This window comes from Lasioglossum baleicum, chromosome 7 (assembly GCF_051020765.1).
Source record: "Lasioglossum baleicum chromosome 7, iyLasBale1, whole genome shotgun sequence".
In the NCBI taxonomy this organism is placed as follows: domain Eukaryota; kingdom Metazoa; phylum Arthropoda; class Insecta; order Hymenoptera; family Halictidae; genus Lasioglossum; species Lasioglossum baleicum.
Genome location: NC_134935.1, coordinates 16,289,708 through 16,301,372, shown reverse-complemented (window position 1 = coordinate 16,301,372; position 11,665 = coordinate 16,289,708). Strand labels below are relative to the sequence as shown.

Sequence of the window (11,665 nt, the reverse complement as noted above, 5' to 3'; positions counted from 1 at the left end):
GAAGACCCGGCAGCCCTCTCCTCTCCTCTCCTTTCTCGCGATTCAACGATGTTCCTCTTCTCGCGAAACTCTCGACGATTTCGTATGGTTTTCGCAAGGCGTCCCACGTTGGCGTAGAAACCGGGTCGGATCTAGTTCGATGATCGAACGCCTGCGAGTGGTAAGCGTGCGAATGCCTTCTCTCTGTGGAAAAAATCACACAGCGCCACCGCAATGTCCGCTCGCTGCGAACGTTTAACGACGGCTCTTTAAGAGCAATGGCTTCCACTAGGCTAGACGGAAAACGCATCCGGTAGGCCTGCGATAACCGTAGGCGGACCGGAAGGCTTAACCCTTCAGGGGCGACGTCGGTACACCGTACGTACTCTGACGAATATAATTATTAGACTGCGGATCACTCTTTATGCAAAATAAAAATATTTTTCATCGATTGTGGGAGAAGCTTGAATAACAGAAAAATTGATTTCATTCCTTAACGACTTTGTTACATTAAAAGGAACATTACGTCATTCTTGAGTTTCCTTAATTTCTCTCTTTCCACTTTATATTTCATCCAATCAATTTCTTCGTAAATGCATAAAAATCCGCAGTCTAATGATTAGACTGCGGATTTTATTCATTTATGATAAAAATGGATACGCACAATTCAATGCAGTGGTCATGTTAAAAAGATTTAAGGACATCGGTGAATTAGTTTCAATTCTATAAGATAGTTAAGAGAATAAAAAATTTTTTATTTGGCTCCTGTGTGTCTTGCAATCAATGCGAACATTTCCTATTTTGCATAAAGATCCGCAGTCTAGTAATCACGCGTAAAAAGCTTCCAAACGTTTGCCGCAGCCTGTAAAAATGAAATAACAAAAAATAAAACAAAAAAATTTCATTTCATTTAAATCACCAACAGACTAGGATTTGTTTCTAAGAGGAAAGGCATCCTCGCAGACTTTTATTTGTGACATTTGTGGTCGAACGTTGGATTCGGAGCGTTGTGACAGAGTCCTCGATGGAAAGCAAGGGTTGTACGACGCGAACGGAGATTCGCAAGGGCGAAGAGGTTGAACGGTCCGACCTCCCGCGCGGTGATCGTGGATCCGACTATTTTTCACGCGTTCTTCCGATATTAATGGCGCGTACGAGTCGTCGTCGTCGTCGGGGCGGCCGCGAGCTCGACGTGCGCGCGAGTACGCGAGCACGTTGGGAAGAGAGCGCGTCGGATCGGATCCGGACGGTCCCGCGCGTCGCTACTTACTGATATTTATTGCGGCCAGAAATGTGTACGGGCCGCCATAAATCTCCGCATTCACACGGAGTTCCTAATTTACATATTCTCCAGCGACTCTCTCTCTCCCTTTCTCCGTCTTTCTTCGGCGCGGCGGGCTGCGTCGGGCTGCCGAAGGAGGCTCGCCCCCTCTTTCTCGTCTTCCGGCTGTTCCTCGGGTGTTATTCGGCGACGCGGCCGTTCCCGTCTAGCAGCGGCGACACGGAATTTTCTGTGGCTCGCGGCAACGCGCTCGAGACGCTCCATCGGCTACCGTTCTCCTCGCCCCAGCTGGCGAAGCTGTCGGCTCCTGTTCGTCGACTCGTTCGAATCCGTCGCGCGAATCGGAAGATTTGGTCACGAGCGCCCCTGTAATCTGCTTCTTAATGGAGCATTAACCTTCGCCGGCCCTCGGACCAGCTCTTTCGGTTGCAATTAAGGTATCGATCGTGGCCGGAGGACCAGTGTAGGACTCTCGACGTTCGCCGAGTCTCGCGTTCCCACCGGGAATCTCGACAGCCCGGGACGATCGCGTATTAAGAATTCGAACATCCGTGGCGCGGACATCTGCCGCTGGATTTCATTAAAGTCGTTTCCACGTCCCGCGCGACATCCTCCGCTGGTCTGGCCTGGATACGCAGCACCCGCGGTCTCATTCATTATTCATTCGAGCGATTCGTCGTAGCTGCGGCGCCAATTTCGATCGCGACGAGGGTGAACTCGGCTGCCGGTAGCTGCTCGCGAGAAATCGGGACGGGATCGATCGCTGGCTGGCACCGGCGGGATAAGGATTCGGTGGTGGACGCGCGCGAAAACGCGTCGAAAAGCGAGGAGAGAAGCCGAAACCGGCTGCTCGATGCGTCGCTGTCGCGATAGTGGGGGTGGCTGCGGTGGTGGCGGTGGTGATGGGGCAGTGGCGGGTGGAGCGTCTTCCCCGAGAGCCTCGTAAAATGGAAATCAATTACATCTACGCTTAACCACTTAAACTGGTTTCGCCACGGTCCTAAAGCCCGTTTACTCGTTGCGTGGGGATGAGCAACGCGTATGGTCGGTACGCGAAGGGAACCCGGACGGTCCGTGCTGCTCGACGAACGAGCACCGACCAACACCGACGAGGCCGGACGAGGGTTCTTTCCCCTCGGAGGAACAAGGATCGAGATAAACGAGCGAGCAGACGGTTACAGAGAGGGAGAGAGAGACAGAGAGAGAGAGAGAGAGAGAGAGAGAGAGAGAGAGAGAGAAGGAGAGCAGCCGGTGAGCACCGCTAGAGGCTTCATCTCCTCCCCCTTCTTTTGCTTCTTCTTCCACCTCCTTTTCCTCCTCCTCCTACTGCTCGTTCGCCTTCTTCTCCTGCTGCTTCCCTCGTCGTCCCTCTCTTCGTGTTTTCGCTCCTCTGCTTCCCTACGTCGGTTTGCGGCTCGCCGCAGATCATTCGTATCAACATAATTACAAGCTCGGGAGCCGCCTCTCTGTTTCTCTCACCTCGCTCCACCCATCACGACGTAACACACGATCGCTTTCGCGCCCCGGTGGAACCTTCCTCCTCTGTTCCTCCCCGCCGTCCTCCTCCTCCTCCTCCTCCTCGCGTTCTTTCTCTCTCTCTCTCTCTCTCTCTCTCTCTCTCTCTCTCTCTCTGCCTTGCTCCTTTCTGGCCTCTTCTTCTTTTGCTTCTTATCTTCCTGGTTGGACGCGGTGATTCCGACGCGGCCGGATACACGATACACTTCGTGTCCTCCGACGATCCCGAGATACCGACGAATTATCGTGTACTCGTTCGATTATAACCGAGACGAAAACTTACTTTCCCACGGGACCGCGGTCTCGTCGATCTCGATAACGTCCGCGAGTTTTTCCCGTTTTTTTTCTTTTGGACGGCGCGGCGGGTCCGCGCGTCGGTCCACGGGGAACAACGGTCTTGTTCGCGCGCCGATCGAAAACCCGAGAGGGAACCGGCGTGCTTCTGGGCTGCGCCGAAGGGCGAAGGGTCGCGAGAGAGCGCCGTTGCTCGTGGAACGAACCGGCCTCAAACTGGCTGCATCGAAAAATAATTGCTCGTTGACAGGCCGTGAAATGAATTTATTTAATTTCAGATAGGTATAACAGAATTACACGGCAGTTGAAGGTGCGATGAAGCCTGGGCTGGCGTGACGAGCCACTCGATGAGATGCGGAGGCAAGTCCAGTCGCCTCGGGAAACACGGGCCAGCACGACTCGACTCGGCTTCGAGTCGACTCTCCTCGAAACCGGCGCGGCACTGGCCAATTGTATTCAGGTGTTCGACGTCGAAGTTCCTCCGACGATTTAATTCGTCGACGAGACGGACGGACTCCTCAGGTGCTGGGAATTTCGGGAATGTCGGAATCGGAGCGGAGCAACGAGAAGATCGGGCGCGTTAATGAAAATTCGTTTATTTTGATCCGTGCTACATCGAGAACACGGCCGTTGACGCTATACGCTACCATAAAAGATTTTATGTACAAATTCCAACGTCTCGAGGGGAGACGCGTTAATACTATCGTGGTATATGTTACAGCTAGGACTCTCGCACTCTTTCTCTCGCACTCTCTCACTCTCGCAAGCACGCTCTCCTCGCACACACACACACAGGATCGCGATCGCGCGTATAATACAAATCGACCGCGAGGCCGTTCGCGGTACAACGACGAGTCGGTTCCAGCTGATTCTCGCGGGAACGCTTCGATTATGTACAAGATCGCTCGAGCTCGGAAACGGAGAGCAGACTATCCGACTCCGAGACCGGCGACGGAAACACGTCTACGGTTACATTACGCGGGGACACAGAGAGCGAACAAGTACGGGCCATTTCCCTACGACTAACTTACGAGTAAGTGTAAAGTTATAGTCGAGCAACGAGGTGATCTGTGCGGCGAATAAAAATAAAAACAATGAAAATACATATGTACTTTTTCTTTAGTATGTGTCGAAATGTTGTAACGAATGTTGCTTTGTGTTCACCGCGCCGCTATCATCGATGCTCGCCGCTCCACTATAAATCCACGCTAAGGGTGGATTTATAGTGGAGCAGCGAGGTGAGCTGTGCGGTGAAAAACAAAGAAAATACATATGTACTTTTTCTTTAGTATGTGTCGAAATGTTGTCACGAATGCTGGTTTCTTTTCACCGCGCTGCTATCATCGATGCTCGCAGCTCCACTATAAATCCACCCTAAGGTTCGACGGAGCGTCGAGCTTTCCGCTGGCGGGGGAAGCGCTCGACTCCGCATCGAACCGCGACGAGAGGCTCGCCGAGGAGTTGGGAGCGATACGCAAGATATCGATACCCAAGATCCTCCGAGGCGACAGGTTCTCGTGTTTCCGCTCGCGCGGAATTCTTTGGCTGAGGCGACAGGCGACAGACAGACGACAGACAACAGGACGAGGTACGGGTCGCGTTATCAACGGCGAATCGAGAGGGTGCGCTAATTGGGGGTGGTCGGGCGAGTTCTCAACGGCGGAGGTGTGCTCGCCGGTGGTGGGTACGGCGTGTACCTGAGGGAAGGAGCGGTCGCGGTGGGGGGCGAGGACCTTCGCGAAATCATCGCGACGGGTGGCGGCTGCCAGGGCCAGGGTAGGGCCGCCGGGTAGGGAAAGGGCGCGGTGGCCGCCACCGCGGGGTACGGCGAGGAGGCCCCGGTCGCGGGCCTGGTCCCGGGGTGAGTCTGTCCCACGGTCCCGTACAGCAGAGCCGTCGAAGGCGTCATCCATGGCGGCAACGCGTGCGCCGGACTATCGTGCTGCGACTGCTGCGGCTGCTGCGACTGCGACTGTTGATGGTGATGCTGCTGGTGATGGGGATGATGCTGTTGCTGGTGCTGAGCTCCCAGGGCGGCCGCCGCGGCTGCCGCTGCGGCTGCTGCTGCCGCAGCCGGTGACGACATCGCGAGGTGCTCGTACAACCGGACCGGAGCCACGCCGCATCTCACCAGCTGCTGCTCCATCAGCTCCATCGGATCTCTGAAACAGCCATCGGAAACCCAGCCGATCAGGATTTGCTTCGCCGTTGTCGGCGTTACACGATTTTCAACCCTCCGTCGACATACCCGTGTCACAGTTTGAGGATTGATAGTGCTCGAGACCATTCTCAACTGTGCTATCTCAGTCTTTTGCAACACTTTTTCGAAGGAGCTTCTTGTAGCTATGCTAATCCCTAGTAGCATTTATGGCTAGCGTTTTATAAGGGAGGGCGGGCACCCGGAAATTCGAAAATTTATATTGTTCGGTAACAAGTTCGGCCTGACTTCGACTTCGGGTACCCGAGTATCAATAATTTGCCAATCTGAGGCTCGGTCTTTGAGCAATCGCCCAAAAAATTCGGGTACCCGCGCACCCTTAACATTTTATCGAGCCTTCGTCGCAGTATTGATCGTTGATTTTTTTGTTTGACAATTAGCAAAATTGCTTTATAATTCCTAATAAACGATCGAACCGTTGCGCCGATAGCATTTATAATTTATTCGTTGCAGTATGGTTGGTCAACCCTTCGAATTGTCGCTTTTGTATGCAGGAGAGCCAACGTAATGATTACATACCACATAAATAATAAATAAACGATGTATACCACCTTCAGCCAACTATAAACGCTACTAAGGGTCTTTCTATCGTTCTTAACCCTCATCCGTCCCTCTCGTGTCAATTTTACACAGTTTTTCCGAAATAAGTTATGCTGTTCTGTTATTTGTAGGTAAGTTCGTCCGAAACTTCGTGACTTTTATGTTTTTAATAGAAACCCGTAACCGAAAAATCTAAGATCTAAGTATTAACTCATCAATTTGAATAAAAAAAACATCGAAAAATAACTGTTTACCTTGTTATTTTATCGATTTTTTCATCACTGTGTCAATTTGACACCGAAGGACAGATTCAGTTCCTGAAATGAGGGACGGATGAGGGTTAATGGAACATCTATTTACTCAATCGACTAATTAGAAATCGAGTGCTTAAAGGACGATATGGATATTGTGGGTCGCGAAGATTTCTCGCGGATAATCGGAGAGATAATAAGAAAAGAGTAGAGGACAGCGACGTTTCCTCGCCGACATCTTGCCGACCCGGAACCCCGACGCGCTGTACGAGGGCGCGCGCGAGAGAGGGCTTAATAAGGGTTAATTAGCAGCGATTGTGCGTTCGAGTGGACGGCCGGACGCTATTGGCGGGAGCGCTGCTAACGAGCGAATTATTGGCTAGCACATGTGGCTGTGGTTGAAAAGAGCACGGCACGACGCGCGGCGGGGTGCGTTCTCGCGTGATACTCGCGATAATTAATGGCCGTTGGTATCACCGCGAAGCGGCGCGGACACGTTGCACCGTCATTTCCTACTTTCGTGATTACGCGCGGGAGTGGTACGTAAACACTGTACGATTATCGCCGAGACCATCTCGATTATTAAGACTTCATTGTCGAACGTACCGGGGAGGAGGGAGAGAGACGGTGACGGGACGAGGACGATCTCCGAGTCACGGAGACCGGTCCCACTTTTGCGTCTCTGTGCGAGCGCGAGGATACGAGAGACTCCTCGAAATAGGAGCTTCTCTGTCGGCTGGCGGAGCGAAGAACCGATAGCCCGAGAGTCGAGAACCGCGAGACGGTCCGACCCGGACCGGCCCGGCCCGATCCCACCCGCGTCGCTCCTCGAGAAAGCGATCTCGATGCCTGGACGCAGTTCGGTAGTCCCTGAGCAGCCGAGTCAAGTGGTGGAAAGAAAACCTGACACCGCGGCGCTCGTCGGATAATTTCACCACGGCCCGGCCAACGATGATACCGCCTATCGATCATCCCGGTTCCTCGAAAGCTTCCAACTCCAGGCTACCCGTCTCCCGAGAAACTTCTACAGATTCTCTTTCGCTTTGTTCGCCGATCAACGAGCTACTTCGGTTCCGCGCGAATTCGAGACTAGCCTGCCGCGAGTCGAGTTACCGGGGAAGCTGGACGCGACACTCGGATCGGACCTTGATCCTGAATCCTGGCGAGGACGACGATACGCGTGTAACCGTCCGCGACAGTGCTGGGTTAACCCTGAGCCGTACTTTGACGAGACAGACTCGTGTCTAACAAATGTGAACGTTAAGAGTTTCAGTTTAGATGAAATGAAATTTGATTCGTTTGCGATCAGCAGACCGCGGATCTCTTTGTGTAAAATAAAAATGTTTTTTATTGATTGTGGGAAGCGGGAATAACGTAAAAATTGATTTCATCCCTTAACGAATTTGTTACGTTGAAAGCATTGAAACCATTCTTGAATTTTTTCAATCTTTCACTGTTTTATATTTCGTCTAATTTCTTTATAAATGCATGAAGATCCGCAGTCTGGTAATCAGTATTTAAGCATTAAAATAAATGTAGCCATACAAAAAATATACATTTTGTTTTCCCTTTTACGACATTTTTGGGGTTATCCTTGGTTCGTCGACAACCCATTTCACCGACCGATTAACGTTCTCGTTATTCACTATAGTCTGTAATGTACATTATGTTGCAATACTTGTAGGAAATTTTCTAATGAAGAAGAAGATATTGTGAAATGTTTATGTTTGTGTGTATACGAGTGGAACATGAAAATCTTTCTTAAAAACACTTTCCAGTCAAATTATCAGAAATCGTACAGGTCCGGTATAAAGGGGCCCCACGACCTTTCAAGTGGTCGAAGCCTCTGAAAGGTCTCGATCCGCCACTGGTCGACGAAGTACGCCACTTTTTCAAGACGAAAGTCGTTGGAGAGGCGAAACAAAGTGGTCTTTTATGCGTGATACAATCCCTACGACGAAGAAAGAGCGTAACGCGACACCGAGAGACCTGCGAGTAGACGAATTTCCACGAGCGAGGTTCTTGTTTGCACGGGCCAAAGGGGACCGACGGAATATCAATTACGCGACTTCTGTTCGAAGCGTTTGAGTAACTTTTGGGGTAACTCCAGCAGGGCAGAAGCCGAATAGAAAGGAAGGCGGAAGGAAGGAAGGGAGGAAGGAAGGAAGGAAGGAAGGAAGGAAGGAAGAGCTCGACAGCGCGAAGGGCTCCGAAGAAACGAGCCCTGACTAAAAGAGTCGAGGGATTAGGGGAGAGGGGAGAAGGCCCGGGGCTAATCGCCCCGTTCGGCGTTCGTTCCCTCGAACGTGCCGGACCACACACCGTCGCGCCCCGTCCACGGCCATTTCTCTTCTCGTTCTTCTAAAATATTGCTGTCAAACCCCCAAACTCTATTAGTCGACGCGTATGGGCGTCGATTACGGCGCCGCTTCCAAAGCGATAGCTTCCAAACTGTCGAAGAGGCTCGAGGAGGAATCGCGAATCTTCGTCCGTGTTCGCGAGAACGGAAATGACGAGTCGAGTCGAGTCACGGTGAGCCTCGGACGCGTTAACCCTGGCTGCGATTCACTATGCCGCCTGCCGGCCTTGAATTACATCCTTAATGTTTTAATAAAGCTTCCTTATGTACAGACAATAAAAGCCCTAATTGCAGTGCCCGCGGCGCAGCCGACTATTACTATTTGCTCGGCGTCGAGAGCCTTCCGTAATCGTACCACCGACCATTAAATATTTCTCGTCGATCCGACGGGGGCTGGGAACGTTTTCCTCGTAACACTGTGGTTACACTCGATATGTTGTAACTACGAGAAACACCGATATATGGTTGCGCGTTCTACGGCCGAGAGACACCATCGGCGACACGTTCCCGAACGGTAGGCCATTTTTTTCGCTCGGTTTCGCGACGAACGCACGCGCCGCGACGCTCGACGAGGGTCGATCGTGTCGACGAGGCTGCTCGCGTGTCCAGTCTTTTTCCCGACCAATTCCCTCGGTTGTTCGGGATCGTCGAAAGCCAGCGGAGCACAATGTCTTTGCGTGGCCTCGCGTTCCGAACCGCTCGCTCGGTCGCGGCCGGTACCAGTCAAAGGATCTCGGAAGCGAGAGAACGTCGTGCTTCTCACGCGAGCCGCCTCGCGATCACCGGTGCGCGCCTTTTTGCGACCGAACACGCTCGCGGCTGTTACGCCTCGCGGAATAGAATTTCCTTCGTCGGTTCGATACCTTCCTGCACGAATTCTCTCTCTCTCTCTCTCCCTCTCTCTGTGTTTTATGTCAATATAAGGCAGAGGCTGCAATATAATACCTGTATATTCATCTTTAAAGCTTGAAATGGCTTATTACCGAAATACATAGTAAATAAATTAAAATTAGTAGGTACAACACTAGTGGAAGGCATACCCGCCAGGCCAACAATATTGTTATCCAATTGAGTCGAACGAGCAATGCCAAAACAAGTTTATTTTATAACGGGAGATAAAAACCTACAATGAACTATCAGTAGAAATTAAGAACAGTAAGAATATTGAGGAATTTAAAAGAAAACTGAATGAATTTATACGAAATTTTTATACTAGATGTAAGTAATTATTAAGTTAGAAATAAGTTAGTAATAAGATAGTAATAAGCTAGAAATAAGTTAGTAATACCATTGTTACAGTAAAACAAATAGCTGTGAAAGCTAAATAAAGCTGAATCTCTCTCTCTCTCTCGAAGGACCGATTCGCGGAGACTGAAGGAATAAGCATCCGATATCGCTGTGGAAATAAAGAGGTCGAACGAAGCCGGGAAAATCGGGAGAGACGATCGGGAAAGATCGGCGAAACGGAATAAAAGAAAGCGAACGCTTTCGATTTCACGTGAAACGGGTCTGCGGTTGGACGCGGCCAGCGATATTAGCGCGGAGGGGATTCCATCGAACGGGGAGCCTGTTATTCTCCGCCTCCCCCGAGGCTGACACAGGGCATTAGGTAAGTGGTAGATAATAATAGGTTACACCCCACCGATGGCCGAAGGTAGTTCATCGAGCGACGCGGCTTCGCAGGACGAACGTCGGTTCCCCGGCATCGGTTGTAGCCGCTCGTAAGCCGCGTAGCATGTTCGAAGTTGACCAGAGAAGGGAGACGGTCCACCGCGTATCGCGTTTGGAAACGTTTCTGGAAACGGCGAGTCGGGAATACGCGCGGAAATTGGAATCGGGAGGACTGGAAAGAGTCCGGTCAGTGGATTTGGCGAGCGACGAGTAGAAAGGGGGCCGAACACGATCGAGAAGAACCCGAAGAAAAAGGAGAACGGTAAATGAGAAACGACCGGCGGATCGCACCGAAACACGGGTAAGAAGAAGGTTTGAAGCGAGGAAGCGACCGAGAAAGAAAGAAACAAAGAGAAACGAGCAGAAAGAGAGAGCGAGAGAGACGGGGACGTATCGAAAGGAAGAAAGGAGGGAAGGCAACGCGCGAAGGGAGGAAGAAAGAACGAAAGGGAGAAAGGGGAAGAGAAAGAGCGAGTATAACAGTGAAGAAATTAATAGCCATAAAATATGAATAGAAATTAGCAGGTTCGGGGTGGCGTGACGCGTTTGCTCGCTCATTTCCTTTCGGCGCGTTGAAAAACAACAAAACAACACAAAATACGGTCGAGCCTGTAATTTACCCGGCTGCCGCCTAGCAGGCCGACGCGCGATCGAGCCGGCCTCCGTGTGTATGCGGCCCTCGCACACCTCCGGCCGGATCGTTTCGAGCGGTGTGTACGTGCAAAGCCGAGCGCAGCCGCGTCGTGTACGTCCGTGGTCTGTAGCGAGTAGCAAGCCGGTGTGAGTGGCCTCTCGAGAACCGGAGAACGCGTACGCGCGAGTGAGCGAGCGAGCAAACGCTCCTTCTTCGACATCGTCTCGTCTCGTCTCGTCTCGTCTCGTCCCGTCTCGACCAGACTCGACTCTCGAGTCTCGCGAGTCAGGCCATCATCGTCGTCGCACGGTAGGTATGAAAGGTAATGATCCGGTAATGACCCTGCCGTGTAGGACAGCCAGCCGATATACGCGCGGCAGCGTTCACGGTGCTCTTCCGTTTCTCCTCGCGCACCCAAACGGATCGCAGCCTGGCCGAAACCGAACCCAAAATCCCAAAAAACGCGCACTCTAAACATCTGTATTTGCGTTCTAAACGCCGGTTATATCAGCTGCCCCGTTTCCGCGACGCTGATCTTCGCCGATCTACCTCCGCGGATCTACCAATGGCTTGGCGGATCACCTAGAAGCTGTCTTGGTTGTCGTCGCGACGCCAACTTTCGATGCCGATGTCCGCGAAACCGAGAAACGAGCTGGGGATCCTTCTCGCTCGAGGACGATGCTCGAGACAGAACGGGAACGGGAACGATGGAGAGAGAGATAGAAAGAGGCCGACAGAGATCGAGAGAAAGATAGAGAGAAGGAGGAAAGGGAAGAGAGAAGGACGATGGGCTTGCGAGGGGGAAACGAGGAAGAAGACGGCCGGAGCGGCAACGGTAATGACAGGCCGTCCGCTCTCGAAGCTAATATAGATGAATGCCCTGCCCTCCTTGCCCTCCGGAGCCAGCAGAGCCAGCAGAGGG

The 11,665-nt window shown here is 51.9% G+C and overlaps 1 protein-coding gene across 1 annotated transcript in view; it reads right to left on the bottom strand.

Moving 5' to 3' along the window:
• Window positions 1-1,647: 1,647 nt before the first annotated feature.
• The window catches only part of LOC143210967 (uncharacterized), a 48,077-nt gene continuing 38,059 nt past the window's right edge, over window positions 1,648-11,665 (bottom strand). The window contains exon 6 of the mRNA XM_076428332.1: window positions 1,648-5,232. Coding sequence (XP_076284447.1) covers window positions 4,698-5,232 — 535 coding nt within the window. The 3' untranslated portion in view covers window positions 1,648-4,697. The remainder of the gene's footprint in view (window positions 5,233-11,665) is intronic.